The sequence below is a fragment of the Melospiza georgiana genome, chromosome 1 (genome assembly GCF_028018845.1).
Source record: "Melospiza georgiana isolate bMelGeo1 chromosome 1, bMelGeo1.pri, whole genome shotgun sequence".
Taxonomy (NCBI): domain Eukaryota; kingdom Metazoa; phylum Chordata; class Aves; order Passeriformes; family Passerellidae; genus Melospiza; species Melospiza georgiana.
The window spans coordinates 68,332,668-68,350,311 of record NC_080430.1 but is presented as its reverse complement, the minus strand read 5'-3'; the positions used below and the strand labels follow the sequence as shown (position 1 = coordinate 68,350,311).

Here is a 17,644-nt window from a genome sequence, read left to right as displayed (position 1 = left end):
CATTTGGAAGCTATCCAAAGGGTTGATTTCAAGTACTTAGTATCACATACAAATAAATTAACACCAATGAGACATTGAAATCAATGTAGAAACTGCTTTTGTAATGTCTAAAAGCTGTTTATAGCTTCTCAAGATGGATGTATATGAGTGACATCAATCCTGGCCGACATGCATGCTTTTCAGAGTGTAAGCAAGAGGAAATTGAGGGTAAAGACTCAAAAACAGTCATAACCCGTTGTCGTATCATTCTCACTCATGCACATATGTTTATACTTCTACTTGCAAAAACTTATCAAGAAAATATTTTGTATACTTTACTATTGCTGAACCTCCTTTTCTTTTAGTCACTCTGCAACATCTAACTGCATACCTTGAGTTTCTTTGCAAGCACCTCCACAGTCCAGGCCTCTCCAGCCATGAAGCATTCCATGTACAAGGAGCCATGGTACCTTGGTCCCTGACCCAGCACAGCTAAGGATCTCCATCCTTAGATGAAGAGTAATGAAAAGTGATGAAAAGGGGGTATTTCAACGTGGTAGGAATGTCTGCAATAGGTTTCTGCTCTCCCCATTCAGGCTAAAGCACCTTCTTAATCACTGGCTGGACATCTGGTCAGTTCAAAGACATCACAAAAACTTGCAGTGCTTTTCAGATGAGCAGTATGCCTGTGCCACAGCAGGTGGTCAACATTCTTCAGATATTTGATTGTACATCTCTTTTCTTTGAAGAATGCATCTCAAATCCTAAAACTGTCCTCCTCTGCACGCCCATGCTGAGCTGGCACCACCACAGTGGTCGGGACTCACTTGTTCAGGTACAGAGCCAAAAAGGTTATCCTGGCCCCTACTTTTCACAGAGGTGGGGGACCAAGGGATGGCAGAAATAGTCAGGCAACCACAAGGAAGCCACGGTACCAAGAAAGAAGATTCTGGGTTAGCGAACCATGTCCTGGAGAGCATCAGGCACGGCATGGCCAGTCAAGGGAGAGGATTGTCCAGCTCTGCTCTGCCCTGAGGAGGCCTCACCTCAAGTGCTGTGTGCACTTTCAGGCACTGCAATATTAGAAAGATATTAAGCTCTTAAAGAGTATCCAAAAGAGGGTGAGGAAGATGATGAAGACCCTTGAGGGGAAGCCATATGAGGGGGAGCTGAGGTCACTTGGTCTGTTCAGCCTGAAGAAGACTGAGGGGAGATGTCATTTTGGCCTACAATTTCCTTATGAGGGGAAGAGGAGGGGCAGACACTGATCTCTTCTCTCTGGTGATCAGTTATAGGACCTGAAGGAATGGCCTGAAGTTGTGTCAGGAGAGATTTAGGCTGGATATTAGAAAAAGGTCCTTCACCCAAAGGATGGTTAGGCTCCCCAGGAAAGCGGTCATAGCACCATGCCTGACAGAATTTAAGAAGATTTCAGACAGTGCTCTTGGGCACATGGTGTGACTCCTGGGGCTGTTCTGTGCAGGGTCAGAAGCTGGACTTGATGAACCTTGTGGGTCACTTCCAAGTCAGTGTATTCTTTGATTCTATGATTCTGTGAAGTTCGGAGAGGAAGACAATAATGGATAGGGCTATGACAGAAAGAGCAGAGCTTTCGAGAAGGCACTTTAAAAGTCTGACATCCCAAACCTTTTAACATTCCAAAGTTCTTTTTCTCTGTCACTGGAGCAAGCAATTTGGTGTTGTGGACACCACAGACTCAGCTATTCTGAAATTGGGATGCTGACAGTACCAAGCAATAGAAGATCACCCCGTTGGAGACGGTGTTGTGGCTGAACCGGGCTGTGTGCAAATACATTGCTCCAATCCTGGCACTGCTGTTGGAAGGAAGGAGTGACCCACAGAGGTCTGCTGTGTGCTGATGGAGGTTCTGACTCCCTCATCCTGTGCAAAGGCCTGATGAAACATGCAGGGCTTATGTCAGTGTCACACCTACCTACTGAGCCAAAGGCACCCACAGCTGTCTGTAGCCCTGAAACCCTGCACACATCCAACAGGTGGTGCCCAGACTTAAGCATGAGGTGGGATAACTTTTGCCAACAAAATATTTCCCATCGGTCCCAAATACTAACAACTACCTGAACCCCACAAACACCACTTGAAAAGACACTAGTTTGTGAACAGCAAATTAACTAACATCCTCCAAGTCGTTATTCAAGCTGCAGTGCACACTGCTTCAAACAATGCTATTTATAAAGCGATAATGAAAGGAAGTAGTCTATAAACCTTTCCCTAGCAGCAGGAAGGCTTAGGCTCCCAGGTTCACAAGCCTTCAGTATATTTGAAGCCCATCAGACTTCAGCAAAGAGAAAATAATCAAGGTAAAGAGAAGAGTAATCCTAAAAACTTAACAAGGCACTATCATATATGGTTTTTTTCTCTGCATACATTGACTTTGAAAGAGACAGAAACCAGCTTTCTACCTTTACTACATTATTTCCCACTTGTTAAATGGCAATGCATAGCCCAAGTGCATTTCATAAGGCTAAAATAAATATCCTTCTTTGTGAACTAGTGAGGTAAGGATCCAGTTGGCAGGCTTGCTCTCTCAGGCAAGACTCATTAATACAAAAGGAGGTTTATCTGAGAAAAGTCTAAATTACGAGTTCTAAATGGGTTATCTCAGCTGCAAAAGAAAACAAGGCTGGGGAGGTTTTTATGCCGTGACTGAGCTTAAGCTTCAAGCCTGCAGGCTAGCACTACTCAGAGTGTTTCTGATGGGATAATTTTCTATGCAAAAAGACTGATTCATTGAAGAATTACTCATGTCATGGCCAACGTGCCAATTTCAATGGCCGTTCATCTGACAGGCGCAACAACCCCTTCTGAAATGTTTTAAATGACCAGGTGCAATTTTCCTATTTTTAAATAACCTTTCGTGGTTACTCTAGCCAGACAAATGCCCTGCAAAACCAGATGAGCTGCTACCACTGCTGTAGCCTAGGCAAGGTTCAGGAGGAGCACAGCTCCCTAAGGCACTGCCTAGCTTTGCCTTTTCCTTTTTCCTCTCTCCTTTTGAGAGAACAGGAATTCAGTCCTAGTGCCTGATGGTAGCACTGAAATGTTATAGCAATATTCTGATTCTAGTGTCACTGGGTAAGTTATGCACTTTAGGTCTATAATCAGGGAGCCTGATGTGCAAATAAGTCCCTGCACCCAGCCAGTGGAGGAGATAAAAACCTCAGAACTGTCAAGGTGATCATTATGTTAGGAACACTGAGAGGTATTCAAAGCCAACAGGAGAGAAGGAAGGCCCTAGAATTCATGTGGAAAGTAGATTGTCTGAACAGTGCCCATTTCTATCAAGGTGGCATGATGCTCAAAGTTTGGCAGCTTCTAACTTTGGCATGCTCTCAGGAAGATGGAGCCCACCTTTTCCTTTGATCATTTCTAGACATTCCTCTCTAGAACCGTAGTGTTTTATTCCAAAAATATGGATTTTCAGAAGGCCATTCTGTTTTTGACAAAACTAAGTTTCAAAACAATAAATCCATATAACGTGCTGTATACTTACATGTCACCTGAAAGGCATGATTATTCCTCTCTGGCCACAAAACCTGTCAGATTTTCCATTAATATTAATACACAAACCCTTACAAATGCAACTCCCATTTAACTGTTTAGGCTAATATTTTGAAAGATGAAAAGAACAGCTTTCAAAATACAGGAAAAAATCCAGAGCACGCGACCACATTTCACAGGTCAGTGGCTGGGATAGCAGGAGCTGCTGAAGGAGAGCTGAAGGAACAAACTTGCTCAGGGGCATTTTAGCACTCTTGTGATACGATACCCGTTATTCATCAGCATGCAACAATCCCCTCTCCAGATGAAAAACACTACAGATCATGTTCCTAATAAAACAGTCAATTTGCCTCCTTCTCTTTTTTGTTGTTGGAAGGAATTCCTTACAACCTCACCTCCCTGGGGCATGTCTTCCTCTCCCCCTTTGTCTATCAGGAGAAAACAAGGCTCTGTTCAACAACAAAGTCTCACTGGCTGGCCTCAGAGATGCTCACACCAGGTTTCCGACAGACCCAGGAAATTACTGTTGGTTTAGATGCCCTGATTATTGCTAAGATAGGAAAAATTACGTAGATGGGAAGCATGGTGAGAGCACATTTCTGCCCTGACAAACACATGAGGGTGAAAATCATGACTTCTTCAGAAAACGTCAGCATATAAGCTTTGGACAGTGCTTTCAGGGCTTCAGCAGAGGAAGTCTAATCCATCTCCTATTTCTAAGCTTCCAAGGGTAGCTGCTTCAAATCCACACCCGGGCTTTGTAGCCCACTGAGACCAGAAGTTTTAGCATACCCATAGCAGGAAGGACAGGTATCCTCGCTGAGTCCTATGACCTACATTCATTCTGCCTGCACTTGGTTTTAGCTGTGACAAAGCTCACCTGTAGGCTCAGACACAGTTTACTTTGCCTTGTGAGGTCAGGTTAAGACAGAAAACAGAATGGACCTGCCCCAATCAGTGGGCAAAGAGATTTTGCTCTGCCCTGTGCAAGTGTCTTCAGCAGTCTCTGCTGTCAGTGTGTGGAATTTTACATTTAAATATCATTAGTTCCCGGAATATTTAAAGGTCATTACTAGAAAGCAAGCTACTGAGGCTTCAGTTTTGTAACATTGTTTAACTGTTCTCTAGTGCATCTAAAGTAATTCAGTCTTCGTCAGCAGCCTTATGTGTGACAATTACAAAATGGTAGCAAATTTAATTTCCTTTAAAAGAAGAAAAAAAAGAGCCTGATCTGCAAAACCATTCTTGCAGTTATATACACAATTGACACATGAACTTCATGCTTTTGCATATGCAAGCTCACAACCACCTGGTAATTTAGATTCTACCTTCGTTAAGAATTTCGCTTTCCCCTAACATGACTAAATCAATGGGCATCAACAGTACCCTGACTAAGCTCAGTGGATGTCTGATGCCAGAGCAGTAACAAGATTAATTACACCTTAAATAGAGAATTTAGTAATTAGAGAAGACTGAAATGTTTTAAAACATACATATCCTTGGTAAAAGGAAATTGCTTAACACCAGGGAGTATAAATCAGAAATTTTTAAGCAAGTACTAGTTTTTAAACAGCTACACACACCCATAATGGACAACAACACAATAACTTTTCCATAATGTGAGTTTCTTCTTAAGCCCCATATGTTAGCGATTACATTGTGTCCTTAAATCATCAGGGTTGATATTTCATATAACATTTTTACTCACTATTGTAATGTTGAATGTTCTCATTACTCAGATCTATTGCTATTTTTTTTTTTTCAGAATCCTGCTAAGTTACTGTTCCTGGGATGTTGTATATGCCAATGAGTTATGTGTATTAAATACTCCAAGAGAACAAACGAGTGCAGGGAGTAACCTTGTTTACAGCACTAATGTAACCTTGTTTACAGCACTACCTGACAACCGCAGGAGAGACCTATTGGCTAATTCTGTTTTGTGCAAAAAATGAAGAGTCAGCTGATTTTTGCTACAAAGAGTAGGAATCACCGTTGTTAAATAAGTGACTGTCCTGGGGGTTTTCAGAACTGCTCACACTATACTTCAACCTACCAAGGGGAGGAGGGAGTCATTGTATGAATTACTCCTGCAATATTTCATGAGCTAGTAAATTTTCTATGGAAATTATCCTGCTTGATGAAAATGTCTGTATTTCAAACCTCACAAGAGTCTGATTTAGAAGAGAAATAGTGCTCGTTTACTGCAGCTTCATTGAAGACAAAGATGGAGAGAACCTGAAGTGTTGAAATGTTAACGTTCCAAGAAAACTAATTATCATATTTTCACTTGCAAACTTCAAGCCTGATGCTAATTAATCTCTGTGGAAAGGCTGTGTATGAATCAAATTATAATGTAAGTCAGATTATACAGGATGAGATGTATAACATACCCTGCCACTGAGGAGAAACAAAATGGATTGCTTGCACAGAAATGACAAAAAACCCAAAGAGCTTGCTCTTCATTAGTGCACCGATCTGTACCAGCCGGCTGATGACAGATTCACCCCAACGGAGTGTTGCAAACCACCTTGGATTTTCAAAAGTTTGCCTGTGGTCACAAATTATCTAGATGCAAGGAGAAAAAACTATTTGACTGAGCAAACCTTGATGTGGCACTTGCAGAGTTCTGTTGTGAAAACATCTTGAGGGCAATCAAGTGCCATTAGCACATGTCAATGAGGCTTCCCATGAATTACTACAAAAATTACAGTTAAGTGTACTCCTCCTCCATCACTGTCCAACATCTCTGACAAAAGAGTTTGGATGTCTGTTGAAGTATTAGAGAAATTAACACCTTTCTGCCAGTGTATAATCAGAAGGATGTCAGCAGACTATTAGTTTGGTTCATCTTCACTAATGTCTTTATATAATTAATTTATTGATTTTAGGATTAAATTGATTTGTTACCATTTACTCTGGAAATACTATATTGTACATATAATGGGGGTAGTAAAGGAGACTTGAATAAATCAGTTCTCATTTAAAAGGGAAACAAAATACAAACTGAAAGGGGAAATAAAATACATGTTTTCTAAACACAAGATAAGGTTTACTACCTCTCTAAGTAAATTCCATGGAGTCTGACTAAATAATTTTGTTTTCAATTTATATACTTACCATGAATATGCCAGTCAAAAAAAAGAAATGCTCTAAGCAGCTCATAGTACTTGCACTCACATAGTTTGCATAGCTTGCTTTTATCTGTTTTAATCTATTAACTTATTGTTATGCAACTTTCAGATTCAGAGAAGCTTTCATAGATGTGGGGGTTTTAATCCCCATTTTCTCTTCATTTTAGTTATTTTTTCTCTTTAAGATGGGATACAACATGGAATCAAACAAGTGCTGTGCAGTGTTACTCTAACAGCTCAATTTCTAATGCTGTTTCCATTAGTTTACTTGTTGATTATATCTGTTCTACCATTGTTATAATTTATTACAAGGCCTCTTTTTGTGTGCACATCTGTTTAAGCAGTTCCACTCGTTAGACCTATCCACACAGGCAAAAGAAGGTTTTCCTTTACCTAGACTGCATTACCTTGTTTCCCAAAGCTTGCACTTGTACCCTTTCTGACGAATTACTAATCAACAGTTGTGAGGTTTAATGGCATGCCTGGGTACGGTCAGCATATTTGGCTGTTCCAGATGTTTCCGAGAATCTGCATCTCCCCCCCTTTCTTGTTTTCACCCACCACTCCCTATGGACTAAATACTCTAAAGGAATAGAGAGCAAAGTGCTTCAGAACCATATGGCCATTTCAATCCTACACAGTTCAAGGCCTTGTCTTTTCATACAGAAATCATTTTGGTTTAAACCTAAGAGGCAAGAGAGTGCTACGCTCTTTTCTGACCTTACATTTTGCTCTGTTTTCTGTAACATCCCATTACTGGGCTGAGCCTTCCCTCTGCTCATCTCTGACTTTCAATCTCCATTTAATCTTTAAAAAAAATACAGACACTGCCTTCAATAAGTTATCCCAAATGAGAATCTGACCTTACACACACAGATCACAAAGAATTTCAGTGAGACACGGCCCTATTTCCTCCCCTCCCCTTTGCTCACACAGATAGATGGAAATTCTGGCCCTAATAAAGTCAGTGCAAGTTTTGCTGTTGACTGCAAGGGGTCGAGGTTCTCCTCCTGCAATTTCTACAGCAGACAGGTGATTACATGTCACCTTAACGTGCTGAGCTGCATTGTTCTGCACTAGCAGGGTAGTTTGCTTGTACTGGCTGTAACAACTGTGCATTACCCCAGATCAACACAGTGATTTATTCATACTGGCATGTAAGGAAATAAATTCTATAATACTGCAAATTTTTCTGGATAGGCTCACAATCAGCTTTGCTACTGCTTTTTACTCTCCTATGCTATGCTTACAGCATAGAAGTTTTTATTCTCCATACAATTTAAATTGTGGGAGACGTTGTAGTGAGAGCTCCAGTTAGCAGCTCCAAAATTTTTTGCAGTATGGGTTAAGGTTAGGATGAAGAAATCTAATTGTAAACTTGCAAAACGCTAATGTTCTAAAAGATCGCTGAAAGTAGTTTGGGGAAAAGAAACCACAGATTAAAATTATTAGACCTTATGAGCAGCAGCTTGAGTGATGTCAGCCATTTCCTATTTCTTAAACATATAATACAGTGTACATGAGATATTTTTATATATAAGGTATAGCTCAAAGTGAAAAAAAGTTTGGAAACAGAAGAGTGAATAAGTAAAAAAAAAATTTACATTTTCTGTACTTCTGCTTTCTCAACGTCTTCCTGTCTGCATTTGCAGATCAATGGTACCTAAATCAGCAATTTGAGAAGAGTTCTACAGAACCATGATTATAGTTATCTTGTATAGCTGTACTTTCCAACCAACTTCTCATACCTTGCATTTCTCAGTTTCTTTCTCTTTTCTTTGGCATGATTCTGTCTTCTGCAGAAATTCCTGAACCACTTCTGTTTCTTTTCTCCTATTACTGCCTTGTGCTTTCTGACTTTTCCTTAAGGCCTCCACAGTCTGTACTAGGGTATTATCCCTTCCAGCACATTTCCTCAACCATTTTTTTATTTTAAGTCAAAATATCCCTGCAACTTTTTACCTGTCTTTTGGAAATTTGTCTTCCTGAAAAGCAACAGCAAAATTTGTGTTTGTGTTCATGGGAAAAATTAACCCTACAACTCTGAAAAGATCAAATTTAAGATGAACAGATCTGTTAGTCACAAAACCAGGTTGGTGTTCTTGTTCAAAATTTAGCCTGGTCTCACCATTTTTTTCATCAAAAAAAATCCAGAAGTCACACTCAGAGTAGTGCTAAACCTTCAAACAGAACATATACCAATTATGATGTCAGTGTATTTTTCAGGTTTTTTTGATCTACACTACAGTCAAGTTATACAAGGGGATCCGGAGAGCACAAATCTGGGATTTTGAATTAGAGCACAGTTGGGGATTCTACTTTTTCTCTTTCTAATATCCAACAGCAAGAAAGCATTGTACCTAGTTCCATATCTTACTACACACTATGTGCCACCCTTTCTCCCGCATAGAGCTGGCTTTCAGATAACTTCAATTTTTGCCCTTCCCTTCTCTTTATCCATTATCTTATATGTGCAAGCAAGCTCCAAACTCCAGTGTTGGAGTAAGACCAGGACCAAAACAAGAGACAAATTGCAGCAGCCTCAGGTGTGATACCACCTGCCTTCGTCAGCCTCCACCTGTGGTCCAGAAGCTTTGCTGCAGCACAGACTGGAAGCTCATGAAGCCTCCTCTAAGACAAAATCAAAATTAACCCCCTTGTGCTAAATGAGTTAAAAGACTTGCTCTCCAGCAGCCCTTGCAATGCTGCCACATCCAACATCAGTTTCCTTTCCTGCCAGTGTTGATTCCACTAGCAAGGGCAGAATTTTGCCCTCAACTATTCACAAGTAATTAATGCATTATTGAACAGGAATAAATAGATAGCAATTAAATAACAAGTATTAATGACTTATTTATTAACATATTAATAGTTGGCCTGAGAGTAATAAATGCAAATTAGTGTAAAGTGGTACCAAAAATTGTGTCGATAATAGGCCCTGAAGTAATCTTGTGTGTTCAAGATAATTACAAATATATTTTCCTTTCAAAAATCTACTGCTGGGTAATTTTTTATGGTTTGCTATAATATCATTTTAAAATTAGAAAATTAGCCCTAGTCTCATTAAAATAATTTTGCAGTGCATCAGGCTTTATTTCAAGTGTAAGTTTCACATTATCTTCTTGCCTACAGACCTTGCATTTTTTTTTCCAGAAAATCTCCTCATGTGCCAATATTTTGGGCCTGCGCTTGGTGTGCAGTTTTGTTTCAGCTTACTACTTGCACAACTTTTCTCATCGTTAGTATTACTACATAAAAAGTCCCACTGCAAGCAGGGTACTTTGAGGGCTAAGTCCAGCAACAATCTCTAAGGGCCATATTTATTCCTATTTATTACTGCTAATAGCAACTGACCTGATAAATAGTTCAGAGGCTTTAGACGTGACCAAACTGATGCACACCTAACAACCAGATCACAATAGATCCCACTTAAAAGACCATCTCTGGTCAGCTGTTTTACTAGAAATACTTCCCCCCTCTTTTTTTTTTTTGGGTTGTTTTTTTGTTTTTTTTTTTTTTAATTCTTATTTGTTTAGACAAAAGAAAACCCCTCCTCATACCTTGACTCTAAACTATTACTTAACACTGGAAAAGCAATTACTCGGTGAGGACAGAAAGACACTGCCACTTTTATCAGTTCTAGAAAGAAAAGGAAATTCTTGGCTAAAATCCAGGGTCCTGCCCTCATCACTGATCTGCTAACAACAGCAGATTAAAATATTCCAGTCTGCCACTGCTCCTGATTTTACCAGTTCTAGAATCTGACACACATTTACCACATGACTGCCTCTAATAAAAGATCAGCAAATATTCATGTTTGTAACAGGAATGGAGGAATGGGGGCCCAGGCTTCCTCCTGGCACTGGTGCACAGAACGCTGCTTCAGCACATGTTTGTTTCTAGAAATGTTTCTGCTTGCCTCTCTAGGTGGCATTTTTACTTCTTTGCATCTTTCCTCATTAAAGGCATTGTAAATGGCTTTTTCCAGAATAATCAAGGGCCTTTCTCTGAGGTACAGGGCTACGGTGGCTCTGCCTGCACAGTGCCTTCCCAACCACTACGTAAATGTGATTGTGGCCGTGTAATCTGTGTACCTGGAAATATAATTCTTTTTGTTGCTAATGAAGGTCCTACGGCACAAATTTATTAAAGGTATACTTTTCTGTGAGATAATAATTGGGTCGATAATATTAAACTCATAGGCTCATTATTTAATTGCAAGGGCAGATTATGAATACAGCTTCTAAAATGTATTTTAATGAAAAACACTACATCCTGACCTAATCATATCAACCTTATGCTATCTAATTAAGGATGCAAAAAATCATTAGAGTTGCAAAATATTAGTTCCAGCTCCATCAGGCTGTTAGCTGCCCCTTCATGAATATATATATTTTTTTACTCTATGATAAATAGTTAATGAGGTAAAAATGACAAAATTTGCATGTAGGCAAATTAGTTTAATAGACTGATGTCTTCCTGGTCTACAGAAAGTGACCTTTCTCCTATCAAAAGAAAGACTGAAAATGCTTTGAAATGATGGCAGGGATGTGGATATCATTCCACAAATGACAAATCACTCCTCTGAACAATATAAAAATTATAAAATGCAATAACCTTAAATTCTCATCATATTGTAAATGTGTCCTCTGCTGCTGCATTTATCAATTTAATAAAAGGAAATTAAGCATATTATAAAATACCCATTTATGGGGCAATTTTTAATCCAGCGAATAAAAATGAGAAGCACATGGTTAATAGCAAGAAAATATTGCAAAAATGTGGACCTATTTTTTCCAGAAGGTTTGACTGACTATTTACTTGAATGACCTCCATTTAAAATATATTTTTTATATGGAGTGATGTAAGATATGGCAGTCTCATGCTTCCCTTTATAAAAATTGTTCACAGTTAATTTCGTATTTTATTTAAAAATTAACACATTAATAATGCACGCAATAAGACCTAGTGATGTGTCTTCCATACTGATTACTTTGTACAATTAGACATACAAAAAGAAAGGGACAAGATAAATACCTTATGCAAATCTATGGCAGAAAAAAGGGTCTTTCCGTATCTGCAATGCCTAAGAGCACAAAAGGACCTGCAAATGCAGCTCCCACTCTTGCTCCATGTGGAGAACATATTTGTGGAATGGAGCTAGTTTTTATTGCAAAACTAGATTTGTAAAGAGCTAACAACACTTCCTTTGATGGTTGCCTTTTTCATCAAAATAATACCAAAAAAAAAAAGGGGGGGGGATGAGATGGGAAAGATTTTTAATTTTGAAGACTTGTTCTTTTTTCACAGTATTTGTGTTTTTTACCGATAATTCAGGACTTTTGAGCACTAGTCTCCAATCACAAATTTTCCCCATTGGGAGGGAGATCCCGTGACCACTGAAGAAAATGGTAGAGATCATCTCTAGATATGCCAGAGATGTAAATTCCTGTGCTCCTTCTACATTGCTTATATCTTCTCACTTCATATAGTCTGCACCAGTGTGTCCCCCAGAGAACAGGAATGTTTAACACTGTCACAGCCTGGGTTTTGGTTAGAGGTGACATCAAGGAAAAGGCATGAAATTCATGCAGATGTAGACAGAATAGCAACCAGAAACTTAGGGCTTTAGCAGAGACAAAACCATGCATCACTTTCCATTGTTGAATGAAGTGTGTGCTGCTCCCTGTGAGACATTGGGATTCTTCCCTCTACTCTGACTGCACCATCTGAGGTGCTGGATCCAGGTGAGGCTGGGCCCATTTTAAAGGATCTCAGACTAAGATTTCACATTTCAATGTGGCCTTTCATGCATGCTAGGCTGCATACTGGGAGTAAAACTAGGCACTTACACGTTTCTATAGCTATGGGTCATGCCTTTCAGTGTCCTGTCCCTTGAATTAGTGGACAACCCCTTCAGGTTTCCTCCATTCAGGTACAGACTACCTGTATACAGAGAAGTAATTTCTTTTTCCATTCGTTTCCATTTGTCTTTACCCCCACAATTCTTCCTTTACTCCTACCCTTCTTTTTTTTTTGGGGTGTTTTTTTTTTTTTTTTTTTTTTTTTTTTTTTTTTTCTTTTCTTTTCTTGTTCACCTTATCCAGCCCTTGCTGTTCTGCTGCAAGAAATTATATGCTGGAAATATCATTAGAAATTTATTAAGTACTTAGAAATGCAGTTTGCAGTTTCCTCATCTGCCCCTTTTTCCAAATGCCATTGGTGATCCTGGCATGCAAAATTAGGTCCACTACATGTATTCTTTGTTTCTTACTTAATTTGTAACAAAGATAATAGAAACCAATTGTCAGTGATAATACTTTGACTTATTGCAGAAAGTTTTAAAGTGAAAAAAAAAAGTTATTTTACCTACTGGGAAAGACAAAATAAGTTCTATATCTACAAAAAGTGGGAATGTCTGAGGCAGGTGGTTGTAGAAGCACGTTCACTCTTTCAAACCTTTTCCCTCCCCTCTGCTGAAATACTATGCGCTGCTCTGCACTTTCCCACAAAAATTAAGCTTACTGAGTATCTGCTTTTTCATTCAGTTTTTCCTTTCAGGGTCCAAACTGTCATCACAGGAAAAAAAAAACTGGAAAATAATTACAGCTGTGGCAGATGTTTATAACAGTGACAACTGAGGCTATATATTTATATAAACTGCTGATCTTTCAGAGGTAGTTATAGAGATTTGAAAAACCTGCAGACCCTAATCTTAAGTCCCTTGTTCCAGAGGGTTAGAAAAGAAAAACAAAACAACTCATACAGGCTTAAGAGGACTAATTTCCTTCCTATCGGGGAATCTGTTCTTTTTTACATTGAAGCAGGAGAGTTACCAAACAAAGCATTGTACACAGAGGCATTCACAGATATATAGATCAAAGAGATGAGCACTTTACCAATTGTCCAAGAGCTAGTTCTTAAATTAGTCCTGTGGGAATTAATAACACTGAAGCAAGGCTAGAAAGCAAGGAAGGAAGGAAGACAATGTCCCTCAGAGACTACTGACCACGTTACTTCTTCTATTTCCAATTCTCTGAAAGCAATTATGACCAGAAGCCTCATCTGTGGATGACATCCCCCCCAAAGGACACTTTGCAAATAGAGAATGTATCTCCTATACATCACAGGTTAAGGTCTTTAAATGGGACTACAAGATATGGGCTTAATGGAGAAGAAAAAGGAATTATTTTGATAACCAAAGCAGAGTACCTTTCCCTGCAGATTTCCAGCTTAGCCCACTCTTCTGGGAAATCTTGGAGGAAAAGGGCCAGGGAGAAGAGTGTGGCTCTCATATCTGACAGACCAAATTCACACCCCCTTCTCAGGCTAGCCTCACCCAAGCCCTCTTAAGGAATGAATTCTACTTTTTCATGGAAATACTCAGTTTGCTGAGCTGGCTGAGAAATTATCTGGGATGATACTGATATTTAAACCAGTAGGAAGTCTCTAAGAGCCAGTCAAGGACCATCAGATAGCACAGATAATTTTTGACATCGTGATGCCTCTAAGTCTTTGGTTGCTAAGCAGATTGTAACCCCTCAGGATGTTCAGGCAATGCACATGAAATGTCACAAAATTCTCGTGAACATGCTGCTTCTTAGCTTCTCTATTCAATGAAGCACCCTAAGAATAATTTTCCAATATGTAGATTCTTTTGAATAACACTAAGACATGCAGAGAATTAATTTGGACCACAGACTCTTTTTGGAGACTGTTCACCACTCACCATCCGTCTTTCACCATTGATTCCTCTCCACTGCTCAGCCCTCTTCATAATGTAGCTCAGCTCCTGGATGGAAATCTCCAAGTCCAGTGGAACAAAGAATGTGCCTTCCTCACCATGGATGCGTCGAAATACATCCAACAGCCAACCTTCGCTATGTAGCCTAAAGATAGAAATAACATATTTGGTTCATCTTTAAAAAGACTCTCAATGGAAAAAAAAAAAAGGTCATTCTTTTGTAGACTTATGTTTTGGTTTTCCCTTCATGACTATGGTCTCTGCCCATGGGTAAGAAGTTCTCCAACATACAGCCCTCCACAGCCCTCTGGAGAATTTACAGTACCTGAATCAAAGCACATAAATGGAAGCAGCAATTTAATTTAATTATTTAAACATATTGACTTCCCAACAAGATCCTGATCTGCCTTCTCTTCAGAAATGTCTAATGTCTGTCCTCAGCACTGGGCTGGGTAACTAGTTCCAGTAGCATCGTTAGACATGAATGGAAGTCCTACTGTGCCAGGGTTCAATAATGGGCAAACCACATCATATAGAAGGGAACCGTTTTTTTCAACCCCAAGCCTAAAGCCTATACAATCTAAACTTCTGTTGATGTTAGAAAAGTTCATTTCATTTGTTGGCTTTGTTTTTCTGTGACATTTCTGTTCTGTGGTAAGGAATTGACTAAGCACTACGCAGTAAAATTTTCTACCACAAGAAAGGCTTGCTGTGTGGCATTTCTTGATGTAGGTGAAACCAAGAAATATTGGGCAGCTTTTGGAAAAAGCTGGTGTCACATTTTTAGCCTAAATTGAACTTTAAAACATCAAAACACTGCTGCTTTGTCCAAATGGATCGTCTTCAATTAATCTCTTTCTCATTCTACTTTTATTCCAAAAACAGGGATTCAGAAAAGAGAAATCAGAAAGTCTGGAATCTGAGTTTTGGATATTGAACAGAGGTCTTTTCTTTTGCACCATTTTCCAAGATAATACTTTACTCCAATTCAGCTGTTTCTTGGTGTCAATTTCAGTATTTTTGTCCTTCCCATAGACTGGCTGGGTAATCATGAGAAGTGCATGGATTGCTGTGGCACTGCAACCAACAAAATGCCTGGATTTCTGTGGAGCTGTTTAGATCCTTCATTTCTTAGCAGGTGGGAGATGAAGCACAGGCATAAGGCCTTAGACCCTCTGAATTGTCACCCTTCCTACGTACAGCAGCACCAGTGACAGTTCTTGTGGCTGGTCCTTATCCTTGGGCCTTGTGTTGGCCTGTATGTGGTGAAGAACACGTGTGCCTGGCAGAGGCAGAAGATTGCTCAGCTAAACCAGAATGAAGATCACATTTACATCAGCCCTACATCACACCTCAGAGTGCTCACAGAAAGTGCAGAGCAGAACACTCAATAAGTTAGTTTTTCCCACAGCTGAGATTTAGCATGGAAGAGAAATAAAGAGATGCACCAACAGACGATTTTTCAACCTGATCTCGGGAGGAGCTTTAGCTCTCTCTTCAAAGGGGAATGTGTACCTCAGGGTCAAGGACCATATCCAAGAGTTTCTGTGATGAAGTAGCTATTCTGATCCCAAAATCTGGCAGCCTGACTCAACATCAGATTAAGAATTTATATCTCAGGCTTTGCTGCAAAGGTTCTCTCTGTACTTTTTTCCCCACCCTTCTTTTTTGAAACATTCTTTTTTGAAGCTGCAGCCCTAAATTTGCTGTAGTTTCCAAGATGCCATTTTGGGATTCTCTTATCAAAAGGGGAGAGTAGAGGGAAGATCATCTAATCAAGATGTAGGTAGTCTGGGAATATAAACAAACTGGCTATCAAGAAATAATAGAAAATGCTCTACATGTGTGAAATACAAATCAGTGCTAAAGCAGAGTAGGGCACTAAAGTAGTAACACACTACAGAAGAGATTATTTTTTATAAATAACTAATACCCTTTATGTAATAATTTACCAAACTCCACAGTATTTTTAAATTAAAAGTTTTTCTCTTAATCTCTGGATCAACATCAGATATTCTTTCAATGCAATACATGTATTTTTGGAAGAACTGACTCATAGTTTAGAATTGTCTTGTGCTTGGTTGAAATACTAGCAATTAAACTGGTGGACTTTCTGACCTTCTGCTTATGTTGAAGCAATATTACTCCATGGTGTTTGTGTTTGACATTCCAGGTCAGCAGTTTAAATTGTTTGCCACTTGTCTTGCTAAACAAGAGAAAGACCTTGCCATTTATTTAAGCTCACTTAATGCAACATTCTTATTTCAAATTAAGTAAAATTTAATGTAGTTAAATTACTGTCTATTTGCTGCCATAAACATTTTCTATATGAAGATTTTAAGCACATGGTTATAAACAATATAATTAACTTTGAATTAATTAAGAATCATGAAGCCGGTCTTTCAGCTTCGTTCCTTTTGTCCAAAAGTACTCAGCCTGCTCCTGTTACCTGCTTTAATTTCTTTTCTTTGGCATGAAAACTAATAAAACACTTCTTATACTTTAACATACCTTGTTATAAGCATGAGAGTAGTTATTTTTATTGCTAATACAATAGAAAGAACAAAACACAGCTTATGTTTTCTAGACATATGAGAACCAATATAATAGTCTACAGGTTCATTTATTTACCTATCAGAAAAAACCGAAAACATTGAAATTATTTCCTACCAAGAGTCTAATTAAAAAATGGGCTTTTCTAAGAATTACACAAACCAAAAATTAAAGGGTAGTTTTAGTGGTTTAAAACAATTTATTCCATCTTAGCTTGAGCCTTTCTTATCCTTTTTTGGAAAACCACCATTGAAAATACAAAACCAGTTTTGCTATTAACACTGAAACATGTAGATTTCTGAAGCTTTTCCCTGAAAAATGTTTCAATACCAGGAAATTCAGATGCTTTCCACAGACACTTTTTTTTTTCAGACGGGTCTGCATTTTCTCACAGTGCAGAAAACATTTCACCAACAAACTCCTGTCTGTTTCTAATATCTGGTAGAATTAAAAGGAAGAAATTGCAACCAATGCCTCTTCATGGTTCAAAAAAGTAATTAGAATATCTCTCCATGCTAGTTGTAGTACAGATTCCCAAGACAAGCATGGGGAATCAGATTTATTGAGGTATTTTGGTTGATAAAGACACAAGTAGATGCTACTTAACCCCTGCCCATTATTTCATTAGCTTCCTAGCTGTTCACCAGTGCTGCCATGAAGTTTTCTAGCTGTGGCAGACACAGACATTTCCCCTGCA

General features: G+C 39.0%; 1 protein-coding gene across 1 annotated transcript in view; it reads right to left on the bottom strand.

Annotated features, from left to right (window-relative positions):
- Positions 1-17,644, bottom strand: part of LOC131082446 (uncharacterized) — a 102,912-nt gene that overhangs the window by 28,803 nt on the left and 56,465 nt on the right. The window contains exon 10 of the mRNA XM_058022394.1: positions 14,380-14,539. Coding sequence (XP_057878377.1) covers positions 14,380-14,539 — 160 coding nt within the window. The remainder of the gene's footprint in view (positions 1-14,379; positions 14,540-17,644) is intronic.